Source organism: Caretta caretta, chromosome 25 (assembly GCF_965140235.1).
Source record: "Caretta caretta isolate rCarCar2 chromosome 25, rCarCar1.hap1, whole genome shotgun sequence".
Taxonomy (NCBI): Eukaryota; Metazoa; Chordata; order Testudines; family Cheloniidae; genus Caretta; species Caretta caretta.
This window is the reverse complement of record NC_134230.1, coordinates 18,322,254-18,348,031: the sequence shown is the minus strand read 5'-3', so window position 1 is coordinate 18,348,031 and position 25,778 is coordinate 18,322,254. Positions and strand designations below refer to the sequence as shown.

The 25,778-nt window shown below is 39.9% G+C and overlaps 1 protein-coding gene across 7 annotated transcripts in view; it reads left to right on the top strand.

Annotated features, from left to right (window-relative positions):
- Nucleotides 1-25,778, top strand: part of CRTC1 (CREB regulated transcription coactivator 1) — a 136,396-nt gene that overhangs the window by 59,865 nt on the left and 50,753 nt on the right. For 3 of the 7 annotated variants that reach the window (XR_007353870.2, XR_012666059.1, XR_012666061.1), the window contains 5 exons: nucleotides 216-467; nucleotides 3,417-3,518; nucleotides 9,992-10,078; nucleotides 10,890-11,070; nucleotides 12,049-16,916. Coding sequence is in view for 1 of the 7 variants with exons in the window: in XM_048830497.2 (XP_048686454.1) it covers nucleotides 216-467; nucleotides 3,417-3,518; nucleotides 9,992-10,078; nucleotides 10,890-11,070; nucleotides 12,049-12,260 (834 nt within the window). In the remaining 6 variants the exon portion in view is untranslated. Of the gene's footprint in view, nucleotides 1-215; nucleotides 468-3,416; nucleotides 3,519-9,991; nucleotides 10,079-10,889; nucleotides 11,071-12,048; nucleotides 25,656-25,778 lie in introns of those variants that run through there. The other 4 variants (XR_012666060.1, XM_048830497.2, XR_012666063.1 and 1 more) reach the window with 4 other exon arrangements.

Genomic DNA, 25,778 nt, shown 5'->3' with positions numbered 1-25,778 from the left:
AATAAAATGTCAAATTAGTCCCTTTAAGCCACATCTTTGAAGGTTTAAATGTAAGTTGTTGTTTTCTTAAATGCAAGATCTCTCATAACTTTCCAGATTGCTTATGTGATATATAACGCTTAGATATATATGAATATTCACTTGGTGTGAAATTTTAGGAGTCTTGGAGTTGAACCAGAGCTCTGCATAGTACATTTTCCTGTTTTCTCTTTAAGGCTGTGGCTATGGATGCATTGTCTTTGGAACAGCAGCTTCCACCGTATCAGTTTTTTACCCAGGCTAGTTCCCAGCAACAGCAACAGACCCAAGTGGCAAGTAGTCTGCCTCAGAATGCCCCTTTAATGCAGACTTCTGGCTTACAGCGAGGAGCACAGCTTCCCCCCCTCTCAGTCACAGTACCATCGACCATCCCACAGTCACCTCCAGGCAGCCAGACCCAACCTTCCATGGGCATAGACATCAACTCGGTAAGTTTGGGCAATGACTGAAGATGATATAAGTGGAAACAAATAGCTTTCTTCCAGAGAATGTGACCTGGTAGAATTCAACAGCAGTGTTGGCCTGCATTGTCAGAGTTCTAACTAGATAGCCCTTGTAGCAGTTCCGCATCCAGGCACTGTATACACTGGATTCAAACAGTTTGGTTCAACCAGTTTTTAACATGTTTTAAACATATTATAAAAAATGTTTTAGACGTAATATGGCTAACCCATATGAACCAGGCCAAACTGTTTAAACTACTAAATATGATTTTAGAACACTTGATAAAATGGGAATGGCTCCATAACTCTGGCTAACCCTGTCTAAATTCAGGCCCACTTGAAATAGTTTAAATAGATTTTTTTAAAGATCAGTTTAACAAATGCAAGTTTGAAGCAGTGGAGATGTCTTCAGAGAGACAGTTTCAGGGCTAGTAAAAAAATAAACAGGTGGGTAATGAAGGCGATGCCCTTATTCTTTGGGTGGATGATATATAAAATTTATAAACTGGCAAGTCAAAGGTCAAGGTAATATGTCAGTAGGGTTTTTTTAATGAAGGAAGTGGTTGGGGAAAAAAATGTCATTTTAAATGACACATCTGCAAGTTGAGTGCCCTATGCCTTTAGAAGGGAAGATGTAGATAAGCATCTGTGTTAGCATTGCAGTTTACAGGGTGTTGGAAAGCAGCAATAAAGTGACTATCAGCTAGGTATGGAGAGACTGAATTAAAAAGTACCATTTTATAAACATCTGTATCTGTAAAGTGAGAAGCATCTTTTGAAATTTAGCTAGTTTTAAGTTCTGAAAGACAAGACATTTCTGTGCAATTGGAAAGACCAGAATTTCGTAAAACTGAAAAATATTTATCCATGTTAACTGTGTTCAGGTGTCTGCCAAAATGGAGTTTGGTCAGACTAGTTTAATTTTCAGACAGCAGCATTTGCATTTTAGTGCTAGTGTACTGCTACCTTCCCAGCTATCATATGTACTTATTTTTTGCCCCAGGTGAATCTGGTATCCACAAGTTGAGTGCTACACAGCCAAGATGAGAAATTTAACTGAAGTTTAATAAAGTTGTGCTAATCAGCATTTTCCACCAAAGATGCAGAAAACCACAGATACTGTTTTTTAAAGCACAGCAGTTTGTTCAAGAGGAATTTTTTTGGCTAACATTATTTCTTGGAGAGTTTGTTATAGTTGCTTTCAAGTCTCTCTAAAGAACTGAGTAGACACATCTATACGGTTGAAGGGCAGAGTTAAACCAAGAAGGCAAAATTTTCTATTGTAAATTGTCCAATCTCTTCCTACAACCTGGAATCCAGAATTCAGAAGGTGGTTCAATATAATAGGTCAGCCCTGAGATGATGCCCCATTGCTAGGAAGAGGTACCTGGCACATTCTCTGCTAGTTCTGCTCCGAAGGCCAGTGAATTGCTGTCTCTGATTTCATTGGAAAATCTTCTCTTCCTGGCAGTGGGGCAATACTAGCAGCTGTGGAGGGCTAAGACATGATTGTGGGTTTCAATCTGGGGATCAGGTTTAAACCAGGTTGTGCTGGTAGAGATGTGGCTTCTGTGCCAGGATTGTGAGGGAGTTGGAGAAGATACAGGTGAAACAGAAATCAGTAGTTTGAAGGGATATTGGTTTTAACATGCCAGCTACTCAAAACAACATGTCTGAATGTTTTTTTTCTCTAATGTTTATGCAATAACTAATACAGATATTCTGATTTTCCTTCTCTGCTTTTCACATTGCTTTCCTCATCCTAAACTTCTCTAGGCCCTTAAAATTCAGAATGTTCAGTTTCTCTTTAGAACTTGAAATAGTATACAAGTACACTACATTTTAAACCTGGGTAAAAAAAGTATTCTAAGCTACAATGCAGCTTCACTGAAAGGTTTTCCATTAATCCTCATAGCCCCACTGAAGGCCAGTGTGCAGTACCTCAATAGAATACTTGAATTCTATGGATCTTAAAAAAAAAACAAAAACAACAAACAAAAACCAAACCAAGACGGTGTCAAGACGGTGTACTAACCTTGAGTTATTCTTTATGCATTTTAAACAGTGTTAGAAAGTGTTAATACACCATTCCTCACTTTATAAAACTGTCTGATTTAATTACTTCTTGGTCAGCGATATTGGGTTCCTCCTCATAATAATCTTGGCTCTCAAAGACAGCATTATAGAAAGAGTGGTGTTTATTATTTCAACAGCTGCTCTGTATCTGTTTTGCGTTTGAGTGATCCTCTGACCTTAATCCAGGGTACTGTATGTGACAGTGAAAAGGTAATTCTGTGAACATCTTATCTCACTAAGGCTAAAAACTATATGGGCATAGCTAGCATTAGCCTACAGACAGTGTATGTATCAGATGGTGACTAGTTCATACAGTTGGAAAGTATGTAGTTATGAAAAGGGTTTGTCTTTGCAATTATACATTTTAACCTAATTCATTTATCTAGACTAATTCCTAAGAGTAGGAAGAACAGTACTTATATCACTTTTCTAAGGGCCATCGGCATCAAATTAAGAAGGGGAGAGGGTGGCAGTTGAGTCTGAAGGTATCAATGCCCGTATTTTCAAATTATTCCCAGATTGGGAGGCCGCTTTCCGCACGTGTCTCTTTTATGTGTTGGCTGACTGGTTTTTTAAAAAAATGAAAACAAAACATAAACCAGAAATATTTCAGTTGTCCTTGAATAACAGCACTGCCCTGTTTTTAGGTGTGCATAGTTAGACACCAGACCATGCCGTGTTGGTATCTTGACCTTTTTCATGATGTTTGGGGCATTATTCACAGTCATAGCATAATTGCTGATCTCCGGGAGTTCTTGAAGATGGTCTCACCTGGCTTCCCCAGCTCTACACCAATAAGTATATAATTTTTCAACCTTTCATCAATCCCATGGTCTTTAATTCTGTGTTGTTCTGTAGGCTTCACTCCAGCAGTACCGCAGTAATGCTGGATCCCCAGCCAACCAGTCTCCCACCTCTCCTGTCTCCAATCAAGGCTTCTCTCCTGGCAGCTCCCCTCAAGTAAGGGACTCTGTGCTTCCACAGGCCTTGCTTCTTGTGTTTGTTTTTTAGTTGAGTCTTTCCATTACTGACCCGTGGTTGTCTCACTGTAACTTTATGTGCTTCATGCATCACTGATGTCTCATCATGTTTGCAGCTTCATTCAGATACCGAGTTTTCCAAAAGTTGGTGAATTCAAACTTTAATAGAAGCTACTGTTAAACTTACACTCAATTACTCCTTCATGAGAGCTACACAGAAAATGCATCCAGAAAGATCCCTTTCAAAAAAGGAAATGATGCCTCATGGGAAGTGTGAGTCTATAGCAATGATTGTTGGAGTGGCTGGAAGGGCGTAGGGATGTGAAAGGAAGTGAGGGGGATGGGGAGGTCTGTCCAGGTGATCTGTGCACCTCTGAATACAGCTCACATCCTCAGGTGCAATTAAAGCAGGAAACAATGGACACTTTTAAAGAAACCTCTGTAGAAAGTGAACTCTTGAAAAGGCAGTAACTCCATTTCACGACTTGAAAGAAACAGGTTAGAAAAACATTAAATATTAATCTTGCAGGGTGGCTATCTTCCCTGTCTGTGTAAATTTTAATTTATATATGCAAGAGTCCCACAAATCATTGTGCCCGTATTTAAACAGAGCAACAGGAATTTAATCCGCCAGCTACAGGGCAACTAAAGAAATAGTGAACTAGTTTTTAGGGGGAACTGCTAATCAGGCAGTGCTGAGATAGTTTAGAATCTCCTCCTAGTGCTGCTGCAATAGGTCAAAGTTGTTGCCCTTTCCTACATCCCAAAAATGGTGATGGGAGGCAGAAGGGAGTGCTCACTGGACACCATGAGAGAGTCTGAAATTGTATTTCCTGTTTTCTGGTACTTTAACTTTTAAAGGATATTTATAAGGAGAAGCATAATTAAAATAGATACAATTATTCCTCAAAGTTGGAGGTTCCTCTCTCCAGGCCATTAGCCATAGACTTAAGTCAGTGATTTCAGTCAGAACTTAGTGAACTCAGTAATAGATCTGAGGGTTAGGGCTGTCAGTGTGACTTTTTAACCTTCACTTCACTGCTACTGTAACTGATTCTTCTGCCCGCCTCTTCTACCTCTGCTCTGTCTTTGTATGGCTCAGAGTAGGCAAGAAAACGTACTCCCTTTTCTCTAAGCTGCCATTCGGTTAATGCTGCTACCAGACACTGTTACTAATTCTCAGCCCTGAAACCCCCATTGGGCAGTGCACCCAAATGTAGGCTTCTATTGATTGTCCGTTGACTGGTCAGTAAATCCTCCCTGCCTGTGTCCTCAGACCAGTTAACTTATTGTCATGGGGCAGTCTAAAGTGGTGGAATGCCATGGAGAGCAGTTTTCCCTATTGGTCTTCCCTCCGTATCTAAACCAAGTCACTGTGATGTGCCTAACAGACATGTGGTTACTCCTCTAGCAGATCTATGGAAGGAGGTGGAGTTTAACTACATTGCTTGTTTTACTATTTGGCCTCTTAAAAACATTTCATTTCATATTTGGTATGTTGGCAAAGGCATACATGTCAGACCAATTTACAAGGAACAATTAGTTTCCGAACTAGCAGAACTTGGTTTGAAGTACTGTACTTCTAAATAGGATGCTGAGATACGGGTTGTCATCTAGCAAAAGCCAAATGGGAAAGATTGGAAAAAGGTTCTCGATACCTTATTAAATTAGAAAACTTATTCTCCTTCCCACATCTGTAAGCCAACGGGTGGGGTGACATAAGTAGCTACGTATTTTTAAGGATGGAGAGAAGTGATAGAAAAGGGTATAACTAGGAGAAAAAGGATAAGAAAAAAGATGTAGGCTGAATGGTTGGGGTGGTGGGGAGAACTTGTTAATGATGAGGTCTGTTAGGCTCCAGCATAAATAGTCTCTCGAGGGAAGAGGTGGAACCCTCATCGGTTGAGACGTTTTTAAAAAAGGCTGGTAAAGAAACTGGAAGATGTAGTGTAGGGGAACAATCTTGCTCTGTATGAGGATGTAGGGGTGGGCTAGATGTGGCTTTGTGGGCCTCTACCATCTCTAACTTCTGTATTTCTGATTAATTTTAGGTAAATCCCACATTTTATTAATAGTAGAACCAGCTCTCTGTATGTAAACTTTTAGAATATAACTTGTTTAATCACATCTAGTTCATGCAACAGGAATTATTCCTCAACTTCCCCACCCCCAAATCTATTTGCTAGTCTCTTGAGTTCCAAATTCTCATTTCCGATCTGTGAGGGACTTTCCATTAAAACATCAATTTAAAAGCTCTGCTTGTGGTTCTCAGCTTATTTGCATGGCTCTTCATTAACACTGGCTTTGTTTATTACTACTTGATTTTTTTTTCCCCTGACATCATTGTTACATATAAAGTTGCTTTTTTAGTAGAACAACTAAATACTTGGAAAATATGGTATGTATTATTAGACAATGATTTAAGCGAGGTTTTTTTTTGCAGTCACCACGTCATTAACCAAGGAAGATGTACTGTTGACAAAACAGACCTTGTATAGTATTTCTGTAGGAGATGGGTTAACAAGATGTATATCAGACCAGTTGATACATTATTTTTAGACCCTGAAGTCATAAACTTTCTGGTTGATTTCCTTATTAAGCTTTACCACTAATAAAATTATTAGATAGTGCATTTAGGAGTCTCAAGAAAAAATTAATGTAGCTTGAGTTTCTGTGATTTGTTCAGAGCACCTTGTGAGGAACAGGGGCTAACACATAAGAATTTTGTCCAGTTCATTGCTTTTCATGTTCTACTTCAGGCTTCTTCTAGGACAGGAGTCATGATAACCATACTACGGCAGGGATTTTTTCTTTTTCCTCTTTTTCCTTCTTTTTCTCTTTCTTGCTTTTTGTTGTATCTTTGAAAAGCTTGTGTAAAAATGGCAGAAGTTAAAGGAGAAGGGTCTTGTTTAGGTTCTGTTTGGGGCTGCTGCATGTCAGCTGCATTTCTAATGACAATTCCAGATTGGCTTTAGTTGTGCATATTGCGGATATGAGGAGGCACTGTTGCGGTTAGGGTTTGTACTGGGGGCAGGGCAGTCATGTCTTATAAATGAACAAGAGTCAACAAGGTACTGGCAAAGAAGCTCCTTATTTAACATGCAGGATACAATTCTGGCAAAAACATCTTGTTACAGTACTTAGAAGGAAAAAGTGCTTTTATTTTTCACTTTGATGCAATTAATTATACTTTAAAAATTCATGAAAGTGTTCGAATCATCCCTTTCAAATGTAAAACAATAAGAGTGGAAATATTCTGTGTCGAAAACCTTCTTTTTGCTGTAAAATCCTATTCTTTCTCTTGAATCAGTGTTAAGGAAAAGGTTCCTCATTTCATTTAGTAGCCAAGCCCTTCCTGAGAGTGACAGGAGACTGTGATCTTTCCTGTTGGACAAGATTTGCTGAGCATCAGGATATTTTCTGACTTTACACATCAGAGTTTGGAACATAGAACCTTTGGGCATATATACAGTGCAGTTGGCAGTGAGCCCTTCAGTCTGGGTAGACAGACTCCTGCTAGCACAGTAAAAATAGCAGTGTGGAGGTTATGGCTTGGGCCTTCAAGCCCACCCGACCCTTTAGGCTTGAGAGCCCAAGCCACAGCATCCAAACTGCTGTTTTTAGTTCACTAGCCTGAGCCCTGCTAGTCTCTCTACCTGGGCTGGGAGGCTTTCTTCTAGATGGTGTTTAGACATAAGCCTGGAGCAACGCTTTAAGGGTGGGTTGCAAGTACCCACCATGTTCAGCATTGTGCTGGATTCATACAGAATGCTCACTGCTCAGGAGTTCAACAGTTTTCTATTATCTGAGTGCACTCAAACTATGCCCTCTGCCCTCCCACACACAATGGAATGGGGGTTCACAGTATTAAGACCAGACCTGGTGCAAATAGGATCTGTTTAGCAAATGGATTGTATATGTGCACCATGGTGAATCCCTACTGGGCTTTCTTCAAGGCTTTTAGTTATCAGGCTATGAATCCGCTGCTGCCACAGTAGCTCAAGAGTTTCCCTAGAGCATAATGACACTGGAAGATTCTGCCTCAAGGTAGAAAGTTCCTTTCTTTTGCTTTGAAAAGGCATTGTCATCATGTTTACTTCATGATGGCTCCTTTTTACAAAGGACTGTTGGAAGGCTTGCTGAAAAAAACAACCATCCCTTCTCCTCTTTCATGCTGATTTGAAATATTTCATATATATACGTACACGCATGCATGCACAAAGACGCACACAAATTATTGGTGCCATAGGAAAAGTGTTTCATCTGAGATTTTACTATTTATCTTAACTGTTGTCTGCTAAATTGATTTTATGTTCACTGTTGTGGACTTCATCTTGTGCTTTTGAGTATTTTGCAACTTTGCCATGTTAATATCCTTAGTTGTATTAGTTGGTGTAACTGTATAGTTGCTAATTTGATTTTTGCTTAAAATTTCTTATGTAATTCAACTTTCTGTGGGAAAAATGATTTGTCTCTTAGCCTTGTGGTTGAATTGAATGAAATTAAAACTGCTGGAAGATACTATGCAAGACATTTAAAAAACAGAAACAAATACATCTCTAAACATAAGACAAACTTTCCAAATAAGTTCTATATAAGTACACAAGTTGTGTTGGAGACAGTAGATTTTCAACTAGAATCTGCAAAGTTAGACAGAATTTAAAGAAGGAATTATATTTGTGATTTCTATTATAGCTAGAAGCCTTTTGAGTAAATAGAAGTTGAAAGTTGGATGGTGTGTAAAAATAAAACACAACAATTCAAAGCTGTTGGTCACCTTTGGAATGACTGATCAATGGACATTTCAGTAAAAGGAAAAGAAGGAAATTAGCGTGGTTGTAGAATTCCTTCTGCAAATTTACCTTCTTTTGGTACTGCTGAAAGCACATTTCATACACAGGCATTTTAATAAATAACTTCTCTGATCTGCTCTTGATGCAAAAGACTTGATACTGTAAATCGAGATTCACTGTGGCACCTTATTGTTTTAGTTAAACTGCTCATTTTGTAAATACTAGGTGAGGGAGATGGGTAACCAGCCATCATAGGCATATTGATGACTGAAGTAGTTACTGCATTATCCTAGAATCATAGGACTCAAAGGGACCTTGAGAGGTTATCTGGTACAGTCCCCTGCACTCATAGTAGGATTAAGTATTATCTAGACCGGGGTGGGCAAGCTTTTTGGCTCGAGGGCCACATCAGCGTTGCAAAACTATATGGAGGGCCAGGTAAGGAAGGCTGTGCCTCCCCAAACAGCCTGGCCCTTGCCCCCATCCGCCCCCTCCCACTTTCTGCCCTCTGATTGCCCCCCTTAGAATCCCCGACCCATCCAACCCCTCCTGCTCCTTGTCCCCTGACTGCCCCATCCTGGGACGCCCTGCCCCTAACTGCCTCCCGGGACACCACTCCCTATCCAACCCCCCCTGCTCCCTGTCCCCTGACTGCCCCCCGGGACCCCCTGCCCCCTTATCCAGCCCCTCCTCCCCTGCTGCCCCCTTATCCAGCCCCTCCTCCCCTGCTGCCCCCTTATCCAGCCCCTCCTCCCCTGCTGCCCCCTTACTATGCTGCTCAGAGCAGCAGGAGCTCGCGGCCCCGCCGCCCAGCTGGAGCCAGCCCTGCCGCCCGCACTGCCAGCAGGAGCGGCGGGCCAGAGAGCTGACGGCGTGGCGCGCTGAGGCTGCAGGGAGAGGGGAACAGCAGGGGAGGGACCAGGGGCTAGCCTCCCCTGCTGGGAGCTCAGGGGCCGGGCAGGACGGCACCACGGGCCATAGTTTGCCCACCTCTGATCTAGACTGTTCCTGACAAGTTTGTCCAACCTGCTCTTAAAAATCTCCAATGATGGAGATTCCACCACCTCCCTAGGCAATTTATTTCAGTGCTTAACCACCCTGACAGTTAGGAAGTTTTTCCTAATGTCCAGCCTAAAACTCCCTTGCTGCAATTTAAGCCCACTGCTTCTTGTCCTAACTTCAGAGGTTATCGAGAACAATTTACCTCCCTCATCCTTTTACGTACTTGAAAACTTTTGTTATGTATCGGTTGCAACGTGCACTTTGCTGCCTTAGCTGTATTTGTGGTTTTTATTCTTTTCATGGAAAAATGTTTGGGTTTTTGTGCAAAAATTGCGGTGTTTTTTTTTATAGTATATTTGCATAACTTTTGTTATAAAGCAGAAGTTTATGTATGTCCCCTATGGGAGGAAGCTTATGATTTCCTAGAACCTATATTTCATGTGCTTTAATGAAAAGAGTTATACAGGAGGACTCTGGTGTTTGAAGAGAAAATCCAGTATTTTATATTCTGTTCTTTATTAGTTTTCCTTAATAATTAATGGTATTTCTTACCAAATTTGATACCATTCAGTTGGAAGAGTTCAGTCACTCACACACCTTGGGTACGCCTCACTGTTTGTGTGACTTTCACAACATAAGGACTCTGTTTTGTTTTCAGCATTCTTCCATTCTGGGGAGTGTATTTGGTGACTCCTATTATGATCAGCAGATGACAGCTAGGCAGGCTAATGCCCTATCCCATCAGGTGAGCAAATTCATCTCAGATTTTGACTATATTTTGGCCATTCTGAGATTAAAATAAATACATAGAATTCAATTTACGGCTATTCTAAAGATCACATTTCTGTCCATATCTTATTACTTCTGTTTTAGTTTGTAATTGCACGGGTATTTCATTTTATTTGCTGTTCCCCTTAAGCATTATAGCAGATGGATTTTAAAGGGACTCTGCCAAGATTATTAGATGAAAGAAAACCAAAAAACCTTCCTTGACAGTGATCCCATTTGGAAGATCTCACTTTGTGGGTGGCAACAAATACATACATCTATAATTTGCAACCAAGATGTGTGGGATCCCAAAATGTAACAAGCAGACCTCCATGCTTTTGTCAGACCAGCCCCCCACTATAGTCCCTACTTTAGCTGTTAAAATGTGCCAGTGTAGTTGAGAAGGCGAAATGGCTTCAGAATGGGATTGCACTTGGGGCAGGCAGATAGTTGGCTACAATAGCATCAATCATATCGCTTTAAACTTTTTTTTACTGTTTTTTCATTTTTTAAAAAGTATTATTTTCTTTCTTTCTTTCTTTCAAAGGCTTGACTGCTTGGTAGGATATTGTAGGCAGCAATTTGATTTGGCACAAGAGCGGAATTTGGCTGTAAACTATTCTGCAAAGCTAGGTGGAAATAGACCATATTCTGGTCTACAAAACCTAAAGATGAATTTGTTTGCCTGCCCTTCTGAAACATTATCTCCCTAACTAGAGGTGTGTAAATTGCTTCACTGTATTTCCTGATGGCTAGAAGTAACTATTCCTTTGTGCCTTGGTCTTCAGCTTGAACAGTTTAATATGATAGAAAACGCCATTAGTTCCAACAGCCTGTACAGCCCCTGCTCCACCCTTAACTACTCCCAGGCAGCCATGATGGGACTTACTGGGAGCCATGGCAACTTGCAGGACTCACAGCAGCTGACCTACTCCAGCCATGGAAACATCCCCAACATCATCCTCACAGGTAAGGCATTTGCTGACCTAACTGAACAGGGACGAGTAAAACTTTCCTTCATTGTACTGGGGTCATTTTCACTGTGTGCTGTTATTGGTGAGTGGAACTAAGAGGGAGTGTTGGAGCCTGTGAAAGCTGTGTTCTAGACTATACAAATGTTTGTGGATTTTGTGCTGGTGAAAGGTGCCAGGAGGACATCCTTCATTTAGTCACAACATAGACCATACTTGCAGTGATAATGCTAGCTACTTCACCCCTAACCTTCTAGGACCATCAGTCATGGTGTGAGAAGAATTCAGCCTTCATGGCCCATTTTATCTTCAGCTCCTCTGCTGAGACTTGGCAATAAGAGAAACCCTAGTGCCAAATGTGTGTGTTGAGGTGTATATGAAGCACTTGAAAGTGAAGTGATTCCCCCAGGGTCACTAAGCAAGTCAGTAGCTTAGTCCAAATATCATTTTAGGATCTTTCTGGTGTCTAGTTCTTGGCATCATGTATGTTAAGTTATGGAGAGAGCTTAGTTCTTTTTGAACCTTTGAGAAGGGGAGGAGTGAAGGGTGGCTTTGGTCTCACTGCACTCCTCATTTGGAAGTTAAGACCTTTTTACTCCTAAAGGTGCCTGTGCAAAGCTTTCTACATTTATTTTTGAATTATCAAGTGTTGGTGTGATAGTCATGTGACTGTGTGGTCTGTCCCTTTCAGTTCCATTCCCACAGGGATTCACTTGAGTTATGCTTTGTATTAGGCTGCCCATGATGATGTAGAGCCCTTTAATTTAGGTTTTGTGATGCATTTGACAAACCTACAATGCAGGTTAGGATCTGTTTTTCTTTTTCAAATGTATTCTTGCTAATTCAGTAAACTCGTCTGATCTGTGTGCAAGCTGTTTCATCACTTTATCTTTAGCCAGAAGATTGTGCAAAGAAGTGTGTGTTTTGGTAAATGAGCAGCAGTACTGAGGCCTGTCTCCCCTCCTCTTCACTCTAGTGACAGGAGAATCTCCTCCCAGCTTATCAAAGGAACTGACCAGCTCTTTGGCAGGTGTCGGAGATGTCAGCTTTGATTCGGATTCCCAATTCCCTCTGGATGAACTCAAAATTGACCCTTTAACCCTGGATGGACTGCACATGCTTAATGACCCAGATATGGTCCTCACCGATCCTGCCACAGAGGACACTTTCAGGATGGACCGGCTGTAGACTGAGGACACCATGAGCCTGGGAATAAAATTAGTTCCTGGAGCCCATCTGAACTGAAGAGTCCAATGGGTCAGTCATGTCCGATTAAAGAGTTACCGAGAGCAGTAGCTCTGTCATGTACACCATGTACAATGAGTAAAGCTTGTTGTTCTAAGCTTGCAGTGCTGCAGACCCCCATTCCCCGTTGCGCCATAGTTTATCCCTTATCTACTCATTGTCATTAAATGAGTAAGGAGTTTGCATCAGCCTTCTCCCCTCCAAACCCCCACCAGTGAAGTCCCAGCGTAAGGTTGTCAATTTATCCTTTGCACTAGAAGGTGGTGTTTCTGGGTAGGTGATGAAGGTTCAGAGTCAAGGGTAAAGAGATTCTCTTTGTAAAATACCACATCATTAGCATTTGATCATTGGCTGTTTCTGTAACTGATCAACAGCCATCTCCTTGCGAGACTGAGAGGGGAAACTCTCAGACTACTGACCTCTCACTAACTCTAAAGCAAAATGCCTGTATGGCCACCCTCTGGGAAAGGGGGGAGGCTGTTAATTTTGACTCTCCCAGACTATTTTGTGACAGTTGCTTTGTAGAGTACAATGCTTCTCCCTTGATTGATATGCCATATTTGTTTTCAGGTTTGTTTCCTTGACTGTTGTCCAGCACCCACTGCCTGTTCGTATGCCCTGAGCAAACTCGTGTACTTGGCAAAGCAGGAAAGCGGCCTGGCAGCCCAGTGGGCTCTCGGTAGCCGGTTATCCAAAAAAGCAACTGTAAACACTATTTCTGGAGCCTTTTTCTTGTTTTAAATTTCTGAGCACACAAAAAAGTACTATAATTCATTACCTGGTGAGTGTGAAGGAGTGAGTGGAGCATTTTGAAGCCACTAAAAGTATATTGGTGGCTAAGTTGCAGAGAATTTTATTTTTAAATTCTGCTTCTTGTGTGAAATTCATATAGGCAACAGGAAGGGCCGTTATGTAGTAATACCCAGCCCAAGTCATGGTGGCTATTTTTATGATTTTTTTTATTCTTGTTCGTTGCCTATTGAATATTCTGTTACTGTTATTTATGCATTTTTTTTATTTAAGTATTTGGATATTAGAAAAGTAGCTAAACTACATAAGGCCAATTGAAGCACTCTGCATAATACTTATACAGTACATCCTTTTGTGATTTTTTTATTCCAGAAATATTATATATAATATTTTTAACTAACTGGAATTTGAAGCCAGATGCTGACCAGAAGTAAGCAAACCCAGGGCAAGTCTGTCAAGTGTTTGCTGTTTTATATATTCACATTAGGGTAACAGGAACATACATATTCTTTGACAGGGTTACTGGCCTACTGGATGGGGGAAGAAGATATAGATGTGATGGATCTTGATTTCACTAAGGTTTCTTGACAGATTCCCACATGATATTCTCATAAGCAAATTAGTGAAATGTGGCCTAGGTTAAGTTACTAAAAGATGGGTGCACAACTAGTTGAAAAACCATACTCAAAGTGTAGTTATCAATAGTCCACTGTCAAACTGGGAGGGTGTATCTAGTGGGGTCCTGAGGTAGTCAGTCCTGGGTCTGGTACTATTCAATATTTCATTAATGGGTTGGATAATGGAGTGGTAAGTATGCTTATAAAATTTGTTGGTGTCCCACCAATCTTGGAGGGATTACAAGCACTTTGAGGGACAGGATTAGAATTCAAAATGACCTTTACAAATTAGAGAATTGGTCTGAAATCAACAAGATTAAATTCAGTAAAGACAAATGCAAAGTATTACACTTAGAAAGGAAAAATCAATTGCACAACTACAAAATGGGGAATCACTGGCTAGGCGGTAGCACTGCTGAAAAGGATCTGGGGATTATAGTGGATTACAAATTGAATGAGTTAACAGTGTGATGCAGGTGTGAGGGGAAAAAAGCTAATATCCTGGGGTTTATTAACTGGAGTGTCATATATAAGACATGGGAGGTAATTGTCATGCTTTACTTGGCACTGGTGAGGCCTCAGCTGAGTACTGTGTCCAGTTCTGGGTGCCGCACTGTAGGAAGGATGGTACTAAATTGGAGAGTCCAAAGGAGAACAGAAATGACAAGGTTTAGAAAATCTGACCTATGGGGAAACGGTAAAAACACTGGGCATGTTCATTCTTGAGAAAAAATGACTCGGGATCTGATAGTCTTCACATATGTTGAGGGCAGCTATAAAGAGGAAGGTGATCAGTTGTTCTCCATGTCCTCTGCAGGTAGGATAAGAAATAATGGGCTTAATCTTCAGCAAGGGAGATTTAGGTTAGATACTAGGAAAAACTTTCTAGCTATGAGGGTAGTTAAGCTCTGGAACAGGCTTCCAAGGGGGGTTGTGGAATCCCCATCATTGGAGATTTTTAAGAACAGTTTGGACAAACACCTGTCAGGGATGTTCTAGGTTTACTTGGTCCTGTCTCAGCGCAGGGGGCTGGACTTGATGACTTCTCACGGTCTCGTCCAGCTCTACATTTCTATGAATCTGGGATATTTCTTCTGTAACCCTGGAAACAATCACTTGCTAATAGTGAAATGTACTGTGTCCTAGCATGCCGAGGCTCTTACATTCATAGTAGACTACTTCTGTTAGTCACAGCGAATATTCTCTGGTACAACACAGCGGAATGGTGAATGATTTAAAAGAACAGACCACCCATAGATTCTAAAATGATGATTTCACTTAAATGTAATGGCTGAAATTGACATAGAATAATGAGTCCTAGATTCCTGACACTAGGTCACTCTTTTACAAATCTGAGAAATAGGATTTGCTGTTCACCAAGAGGCCAGTGCACTTGCGGTACTTGTCGGAGAAGTATAGCTGTTAAAATGTTGTGCTCATTGGACCTAGTCCTCCCAGTAAGAGAACCCACGTACATGACCCTTCTCAGCAGAAGTTAAAATTTACATTATTTGACCTGTACTAACAAAAAATATTTGATTACAAATAGTATATTGAATGTGTTAATGAAGGAATTACTACAAAAAGAGAGAATATTTCCCTGCAGCAGGGGCTGAACATCCAAATATATTTTTGATAAATACAATTTCAAATAAAAAAGCCTTCTTAACTTATATTTAAAGACATCATTTGTTTGTTTGTTTTTCCCCTTTCAGGAATGGTGTTTATTCTCCACCTTCTCCAAATCTTGTTCTCCTATTTACTGAGTTTGCATTGCCCTGTTTTGCATTTGGTCAAAAAATGCATGAGTTAGGGTTTGGTTTTTTTCCAGTTATGAAATTTTTTATCTAAAAACATCCCCCAACCCAATCACCCCACTCCCCAAAAACCTTTCCCTTCCCTTTTTTTGAGCAAGGAATGTAAATGTCCATGGCAAAAGTGGGCTACTTCTAATGAGTTATAGCTAGGTTTCTGTGTGCTTCCAGAAATCTGTGAGGTGCTGTCCTGAGATGCACAGAGACACTGCTAAGCAGAATTATTGCTGGGATCTTATATAATGGGGATGCGTGTTTGCTCACATATTTGTGCCATTAGTTGACCATTTGCACTAAAAGTGATGTGGGATTTTTATTTTTTCTGTCTCATAGCTTTTGTGTAAGCTTCTTGCTAAAGGTTGGTTTTCTTTGGTTCCTCTCCACGTAATTGCAAGGCTATCCTGCATCTCCATTTATAATGTTCATCAACATTTAAGCCTGATGTTATGTGTTACTCACAAAGTCTGCTTATGTCAGATTGCTAATGCTTTGTCAATTAAAAAAAAAAAAGGTAGCTTTAAACAGGAGGTTACCCTAAAAGAATGTGAGTAATTTGGGCACAGATGATATGAAGTTCTTTGCTTCAAAACAGCCAAAGGTACGGTGTGAATGGAGTACACTTTGTGCAGTTACTTAATCTCCTTGACAGTACTGTTAGTTCATTGATTGGATCTCTGTCTATATCAACCTCTTGTTCAGATGTCTCTTATGCATGTAAATCCTTGTCTGTGATGATCTATTTTTTTAAAACCAGAGTCACTTAAGAGTGAAGCGTCCAGTTAGGAATTCACAGACTCCTGACTGGATAGTTTTACAGGGAGATATCGCTAAATGCTACCTTCTATTTTTTTTTAAACTACACGTGTATATAGGAGAGCTTGTTTTAGACTTGTAAGTAGACATTTTAAATGGCCTTAATTTAAAAAAAAATATATAAACCCATCTAGATGCAATTGTCAAAAACAAAATGTGTGTGTGGGGTGGGGGGGAGGCGGCAATTAGGGACCATCTAGTTAGGAGAAATATCTTTACTTTGTGTTTCTTTTCTGGAAGGGGTAAGAGGAGAGGACGAGGAGATCATGGGAAAAGGGGATGATGAATGTGTATGAAAGAATGTGCTTCATCTCTTTAGCCCCAGTAGGGGGCAGGCTAGCTGCTTTCATTTTTAACCCTTTGAAAATCAGAGCGGTTATTTTAGTGCAGTGTCAGTAACATTTCAATAGTTTCTGCACTTTGCTCCCTGAGAGAGTGGCTTGTTGACAGCAGAATGTGTGCTCTATTCTAGTAGAAGAATATTTTCCCTTTCCCTTTAAATCTGATTTTTTTAACAGTTGTGTATGAGTTTACATTATTTTAAACAATAAATGTTTAAAGTTTTCGAGTTCAAACACAGGGTGGATCCCCAATGCTTTCAGAACGTAAGTAGATTTCAATTTCATTTTTAAGTTAAGTAGTACCGTTTGCATTTTCTACTCTGCTTATGAGGGTGGTAGATGTGGAAAAGCATTGGCCATTAGAATAAAGGAACTGGTGATGCTTGCAGAGATACTTGTGGGAGGAGGGGAAGAAAGGACATTGCTTGGGGAAAAATAAGATGAAAAAATTGGAAGTATTAAATTAGATGTAATTGTTTTTTAAACAGTCTCATGTCTCAAAGGGTTAATGTCCAAACATATACCTGCTGATTGATTTCTGTAGAGCTGCGTTTTTATAAGAATTTCCCAAGACAGACTGTTGCATTTGCCAACACTTTGGGGAAGTAAAAGGAGTAAACTCTCAATGTATAAAGTACTGTGATTTAAAAAGAAAAGTGAATTTCTGCTTTTTATTGCAGCTTATTGGTGGGCGGGACGGGAGAAGCTCTTTTGCATTGTATATAGTACTGACTGTGCATTCTCTTTAAAAATGGATCTGCACAGGCCGAGTTATGATAGTTCTGTATGCTGCATGCATGGTTGACCGCAGGCAGCATCAAACGTTTGTCTCACTACTGCTTCTGCATGTTAGTGAACACTTTTCCAGCATTCTTTAACCGTGCAAAAACCCTTTCCTGTACAGAGAGAACCTTTGCTTTAAAAAATAAAATAAAATAAAAATAAAGTGGAAAGAAAGATGTTGACTTTTAGTTATGGCAGAAACTATTGATAATTTATGGACTGTTTTTTGTTTCCCTTTAAAACAAAAAGTTGTCCGAGAATACTGGTGCAAACCCTCTTAACAAAGGTGGTTGCTTAAAACTCCCCGCTAGGAGACCTGAGCCACACACAGTTGGTAATAACTGGTACAGGGTTCTTTTTGATTAAATTCCACTTCAGAGTAAGCTATGAATTGTTGTTTCTTAAAACTCTATTTCTGTAGGAGTGCTATTTTAAGACTTGCCCTTCCCTTATTAGGATATTACTCAATTTGGAAACCACCTCAGTGTATAATATGGAACAGGAAATCCCCCTCATCTTACAGTTGGTTAAAATGTACTCTGTGCTTTAAGGATGAAAGCATTTATTACTTGGACAAACGGACCCCCTGTCACTGTGATGGCAATGTGAAAGAGCAATTAGCGTTTATTATATGTATATGTTCTCTTTTTAAAAAAGGAAAAACTTTGTAGTGCTCCTGTTATTTGTATTTTTAGTTGCTTACTATTTATACTGTGCAGTGTAGGCATGGATTGCATGTCAGTTTTCTATGCGGGCACCATGATGACATTACGATAACTGTGTATTATAAATCATTTTTACCTTTTTAAACAGAATCATTGTGTGGAATTTCTATACTGCAAAACAAAACACTACATTAAGTACTTTATTCATTTGTGTTATTTATTTTTTTTTTGTGGGTGGGAGGGGGTGGTTTTAACTGTGGTGTATATTGCCTTATATGTGGGCGTGACCGACTTTATCAAAATAAAGGCATAAAGGGGTAAATATGCTTACTGTTTTATTCAGTAATACAATGTAGGGCTGCCACAGAGGTAGCTGCAGAAAAGTATATTGTACAAGCATAGAAAGGGAAGCAGATATATAGTATATAAACCTTTATAGGACAGGAAATCCAGCTATGTGTTATAGACTACAAATAGCAAGCAGGCTTAAAGTCCCATGAGCAATTAAAAGTTTTTATATGGTGATTATTATGCCAATCATTTTGTACTGAGTATTATCAAAGCCCATTCTAACCTGTTCCAGCACACGTAAGGTACATTCTATAGTTTGAGGAAGCTCAATCCAGTAAAAGTTTTGGTTTGGACACGACCTAAGAAATCTATTCTCCTGCACCCTGTTGATTGCAGAAACTTGACAGACGGTACAGTTACCTGCCTTTGCCAGAGGTTGTTGCGTGTTTTCTGAGTTTGCAGTCTCAAGGATACACTGGAGCTGTACATTGTGCTGTGGGTTGCTGAAGGCTGCAGACAAGTCAGGCAATAAGAATTATCAAAGAACGTAAAAGTTGTATTTTAAAAGAAGAGAGTGAGAGAACTCCTGTTTGAGGCTGTAATTCAGTTTGCATGTGGTCTATATTCACAGATTACAGAGCAACATATTAACCAGGGGCTTGTGTATTTAAAAACTGCACCAGAAAATTGTCCCTAATACAAGACTTCCGATAATAGTGTTCTTCCTAGTTTGACCTCTCCCTGTACACCCCCCACACCTTTCAGTCTGCATTCACGTCTTCCTATAATGCAAAAATATAAGGAGGCATGTTTAAAGCCACAGAATTTCTCTGTTCTGTCCTCAGTTTTCAAATGCACCTAGAATCTGTTGGACTCCATTGTGTTTCTTTTCCCCTTCAAGTAGTACTTCAGGAACGTACAAAGCTTTGGGGAGAGTATTCATGAGCAAACAAGTAGAGTAGAACCACGGCTTGGGGGGCCCACACTGTTGTGGTATAATCTGTGATAATGGCTGTCAGGTTTCCAAATTTCTTTGCCATGGAGTAGTGAGTTTTTCTTCTAATTTTGTGTCCATCTAATTTTCAATACCAAAAAATTAGTTCACTTGCATTTATTGATGCTTTCTAGATGCAAGTGAAGTGAAGAGCCTGCCTACTCGATGCCTGTGTTCTCCTAGAAGGGCTGGGTAATACCCGCTCAGAGGCATGTGTCGCAGGTCCTACAGCCTAACATGTTCAGTGCAATAAAATCAAGGATTGAACAGTTGGTCTATTTGTTGTGCAAGGCTGAATGTGAATCTGTAAGGAGACTTCACAGAGCTCGAGTAGATGTGCTGCTCTGGTAGAACCTAGCTGAGTTGTGAGCACTGGCCACGAATTCCTAACAGCTGCGTGCTGTAGGTGCCTTGATTCCAGTTAGTGTGGAATAATGGTGGTTTGTATATGGCTTTAGTCTTATGTTGGATCGGGAAGGGAATGTGCCATTGAATTAGCGCTCTGACCACCGTTACAACAGATCTGCAGCAGTTTTCACTTGCCTTCACTCCAAGAAAGGTACCTAGCAGTCACTACAGGAAAGGCGGTAGGTATACTGAGCTTGGCAGAGATGAATTACAAGTAACAACTCTCCTGATTTTCTCAAGCTATGACAGCCAAATATTATTGCTAACTACTTATGGGGGATATTTTTAAAGGCACAAAAGGGCACTAGTCACCCAGCTGCCATTGAAAGTCAGTGGGAATTGAGTGTCCCGTTTGCATTTGTAAAATTCCCCTTAGATGCATAGTGACACAGTAATTGGGGGCTAGTAATTAAAACCAGAGCGGTTTTTAAAGTAAAGTGTAATAGCAAAGTTTCATAATATAAATCCCTTAACTAGAGAGCAGTCCTATACATGCCATTTACTTCTTATGTTCCAGCTTCTGCTGAAGGGAATGCTGGCCATCTCCTCAATACTAGCTTCATTACACTGTTGCTCTTTCGGAGTGTAATCATGTAAATGAGGGAGAGAGAAGTGCATAAATAGATTTGATTTAATTTTAGCTTGACTCTTTTTTTTTCTGGAACGCTGGATTGTATATTAAATAGCTACAGGAGAATGGGACAAATTATGTATGTTGAATTTCTGACTTGTAGTTTCCACCTGCCGGAGAATCAGCCAGATGATGTAATCTTAGGGTTTACTGGTATCTCTGAAGATCCTGTTTTCTGTTAAATGCATTTTAATCTGGTACATGGCCAAGCATTAATGCAGCATCATGATTCAGCAGAGGAAACATCTGTGGTGAGATCTTCTCTGTAAAAATAAAAACACAAAACCTTAACGTCTCTTAGCCAGTCTCCAGTGATCTGCTGGGAAGCCACATGTCCTGTTAAGTAGTACCCAGGTTAGCAGTGTCAGTGGTGTAGAGCTGGCAATAATTGCCTTGTTTGGGGGTGTTTTGCGTTTGTTAGAGTCTCAATCCAATTCTCAGTCATTATCTTAATGGCTTTTGTGTGTTCGGCTGCAGTTGACTGTGGAGCATCTGCACTGACATATGTCCAGGTAGGGCCAGGGCACTTGCTGAACAGATCTGCTATGTCACTCAGGAGTGAAGCGCTTCGATGATAGGTATCTAAGAGAGAAAAGACTTCAAAATATAACAACCCCTCTCACGCAACAATGTGATTGGGGGAAATTAATATTTCTGTTGATGCTGCAATTTCAGTGTCTGGTTTATCCAGTTACACAGCTGCATATTGGTAATTTTATGTAAGCTCTTGGCAATAGAAAGGTTTGCATCTCCTTTTGGAAGGAAAGTTGAGTGCTGGAGAACACAGCAAAACACTGAAGCTGTTTCACTGTGAACAGATCTGGCTTGCCCTGACTAATGAGAACTTGCAGTAGCTAATGTGATAGTGGCAAAACTTTTAATAATTAGAACAAGAACCAAACACCTCTTCTGGAGCTAGCAACAACTATCAGGAAGCTGTGACTATAGTGTCTGCATTTTTCCCCAGACAGTGTCCTCCCTGCAGGTTTTTCATTATCGTCCTGTAGTCAACAGCTGCCCGGGCTTCGTGCATGTTGCAAGCAGTAGTACATTCCTGGAGACCTCAAACGACTTTTCCACACCCTGGTGGCAGGGTGGAAGCGAAGAGGACAGTGTTAACTATTTTACTTCTTAATTTTGTTTTCCTGCACTCACTATAACTTACAAATTTTTACTTTTTAAATTTGTTGAGGGTGTTGAATATTTCTTTGTAGATAAAGTATACAGTGAGGGGTGTGAATGTGGGGAAGACAGCTCTGTGACCTGGCTTCAGGACAAAAACTGATCACAAACCAGATTTTATGGCCAAAACATGGTACATGCAGGAGCTGTGCATGGGACTGTGCCAAGGGTAGAGGTAGTCATAGCTTCTCAAAACACTCCCTTCAAACATTAGGAAGCTAGAGTCCAGTAATCGCAGGAAGCCCCGTTCTATGCCTGGGGAGAGAATGAGTTTGCATTTTATAAGTCACTAATTCTGCAGGTTTTGTTTTAAATGAGCATTAGACTTTGAACGTGTGCAATGCTTGGAAATCTAAACTAAATCCAGCTGACTCTGAAAGCTAATTATCTGTTTCAAATGATTTAGCTCTCAACTAACAATTTTAGATTCATCTGTGCAGAAAGGAGCATTTTTCTGAGCGGGGGTGCTGGGTTTCCTCCCTCTCCATGAAGTAGATGTCTCCTACACTGCCTGATTGTAAATCGGGAGTGGGCTGCAGAGCCTGGCACATTAGCATAAATCCTCTGGAAGAAAGGAGAGTGCTCATTACTGAGTTAAAGAAGGCCTCCCACTCACACATCCACCTTGCAGGCTTGTCAGGCTGGGAAGTTGCTTCATACCTATAAAATCTGGCATGCAAACTTTGTGGCCAGTGGGTGTTGGAAGGTGTCATAGTTTTAGCGGCTCCAACTCCTGTTCAGTAGAGTATTAGTAAATGAAGTGAATTTGTTTAAAAATTCTGTTTGGTATACAGAATCTCTCCATTCTGTTGTGTCAGCACTCTTAGAAGTGAACAGTTCTCAGCATGGAATCTGTGCTGTGGGGTAGAACATATGTAACACATCTGCAGTACCCAGAAGTGGGAGTACAGAAAGGCTCCCAATGCCATGTGGGGGATAGGATGCTTGGGTCTGAGCTGTGAACCTTACTGCTGTGTTCAGAGTTTCTTCCTATAGTGTGTGTTGCAAGCCAGCATAGTCTACGGCTTTTGTACAACTGTGTGGGTGTGTGTTTGTCTAAAATGAGGTTAGATATGAAGAATTAAACAATTCTTTGAAGTGTGGCAGTGGTTTTCCTATGTTGATGTGTAGAGCTCAGTTCAACTAGGTTGAATGAGGTGCTTGCTCCATGTTACTGTATTTCTCTTTGTTTGCATTTTTGTTTAATATTAGGATCAAGTCTGGCATGTTTTGTAGTATTTTCCTTAAGGTTTGTGTGGTAGATGAGTCAGAATGAGATTGGAACCGTCAGTGTTAGAATCAGTATGAGCAAGTTGGATGTTTAACATGCTAGAGAGTGAGTGACAAACGCTGACTCACGATATTTTTCTGTTTGGCTGTTAAATATGTTTTCACAGTTCCTGATATCTGTTTAAAAAAGGTCAAGTGACTCAAAAATCCTAGTGATCTCTCCCTCCCCTCTCCCCCCTTTTTTTTTTTTGGAGGGCAGAGCATAAGTTAAATTGGGTTTAGGGCTTGCAAAAATTAAGTTGCAACCAATATTAACCTAAGCTCTCCCCTGCTGCTCCCATCCCCTTGAAAGTTTACATTCTTTAGTTAAAGACAAGAGTCTGAGCCTCATCTTCGTGCACTTAATCAGTCAAGAATGATATTCTGTTTCTCAGGGCTCCTAAAAGCAGATGTGACAACAAAACCAGCTGGTGATTATACTGAAGAAAATGCAGATCTTAAAATCACAGAAAAGAGCAATGGTAAAGGCCTCTTAGGTTTTTCCGCCCTAAACTCTTCGGGGCAGCTGATGTCTCATTTTGTGCCTTTTAAGGTGCTGTGTCTGTTATCAACTCTTAAGAGTGAGTCCCCTTTGCTGGTGCAGGACTCTTCCCTACGTTATGGTCATCAGTAGCATTTTAAATGTCTCAGAGCTTTTACCTCTTCCATTTGGAGATTAACTTGAAGTCGAGAAAAAGGAGAGCACTGATTTGGGTCATCTTGCTTTGAGACTGCCATGTCAGTTGAATCAAATACAAATTGCTTGACTATGAGCCTTTTAAAAACTCACTCATGTGAATGTTTAATGTTAAAAAAACATTCCCCAACATTATATATTCGAAAAAGCACACCTACTGAATTCTGTCAAAGGGAACTCATTTCTGCAAGCCCTAATTATAGAGTAAACTTGAAACAAAGCCTTTGTTTTTTTCATAATTGCTGTTAGGATTTTTCAATATCAACATTTAAAGCTACAGAAAAAGATGTTTATGGGGAGGGAAGATGGTGGTATGAAAGGGAAGTCTCCATCCTACCCATTGGTAGAGTGTCATTTTTTGCCATTTGTAAGTTTGCTAATGTACATTTAAAAAAGGTTAGCCTGAGATGTGTGCCGAGTCGTGTGACCGTTTTCTCTTTCCTAAACTTGTGACGCAAGTTGTTGCCTGAAAAGCTTAAATTGTTGCAATTGAGAGTAAGTGACAGAGAAGTGGGTTTCCTCAGATGGCAGGAGTTTTATATATGTAATGAATCTTCGCTAAATCTGTGGAAGTAGGGTAAGGCTCATTGGCCAGTTCGAAGGCAGTCTGATCTATCTTGGATCACTCTGGAAAGCAAAGTATCAAGCAATTTACTGAAAGGCTGTTGTACCTTCTGCTGGTTTTCATTAGAAACGTGTCTGCTTTCAGATGCTCCCTCTTACTCTGTCTTCTGAACTGTTGTATTTATACAGTAAATGAAGTGTAAGGTTCGTTTGTACATGTCCTATGGACTATTCAATCCAATCTTTTTATATTATGGCTTAGAAAAAAAACAACGGAGGGTGTTACTATTTATAAATCTAGTGTAGGGACTCATTCCTGCCACTGTAATAATGGTGGGTCAGTATTTACATGAGACATTCTAGGGGTGTTAGCTTGAACATAGAAATTAACTCTGGTTTGAAATTTACCATACATGCGGAAAATTATTGATTAAAATCAGTTCTCGGTGTTCGGTAGTGAAGAAAAAGAAAACGAGTAGTTAGTAGTTGTCTTTATGCTTTACATAATGCCACAAGAGTTTGTTTGAGAGAGAAAGGTAGTTATCCAGCCTAACTGTTGGCCTAATTATTGTTGGAATCTGGAAGAAAATTAAACATAAGGAAAATAAGCAGGTAGAAAAATCTTCCTTTTACTTGCAGAGTAGAAGATACATATAAGTATTGTATATATAAAATATATAGTATTTATGGGACAAAGTATTGATGGAAATAGGACTCATTTAAACAAATCTTTGTCTTTACTTACTAGATCCTAAATATTTATGGCATGAGCATTTATAAGCCTAGATGATACATGGTATATGTGTATAAATATATATATTATACACATCCAGATACTATTTGGTCAGCATTATAAAGCATAGCAATTACAAATATTGTATTTCAATCCGTTCTAAGTAAAAGGTCAGTAGATATCAGGGTTTTGTTTTCTTTTGGAGGGAATTGGAAGTTGTTGTTTTTGTTTTTATCTGAGCGAGGTCCCCATCTTTGATTGGATTCCTTTAAAAGAACTGCAGATCAAATGCAATAGGAAAGTACTTATGAAGGGAAGGTTTGATTTCAATAAAGTTAAATCCAGCTGCTTCTGGCAGCTTCTCTCACAGACTGGCAGCTAAACACAATTTCATTTAGTTCAGAGTTTGGGGGAAAAAGTGTTGGATTTATGTATTTTCAGAGACAGTATAATATACTGTTCTTTACAAGCTAAACTTTTCTATCAAAATAACTTGTGGATTATTTCACTGATATATGCAAATCCTATATTCAGCTACAGCTTTGGTGACCCAGGAACTCTGGAGAAATTGTCCCTGCGACATAGAAGTTTAATTTATTGTGCTTTTCTATGGGTAAAGTGGAAAACTGAAGTTGGCTTTAAGTGTTTGCAATCTGAGAAATGATGTGAAAAAGCAGCTCAACTAAATGTAGATTCTTTTCGATCCTTTTTGTGTGAAGGCTTTTGTCTTTGTATCTTTGCATTATTTGTAAATGAAATGTAATAAAGTTCAAATGGTTTTTCGTCTCTGGCTGCTCAGCTTTTCTTCCTTAATAGTTTTCTTACTGAAGCTTTTTAATGTTCAAGTGGTTAAAAAAAAAAACAGGAATATTTTCATAATGTTTACCAGAAACCATGGAGGCCAGTCAT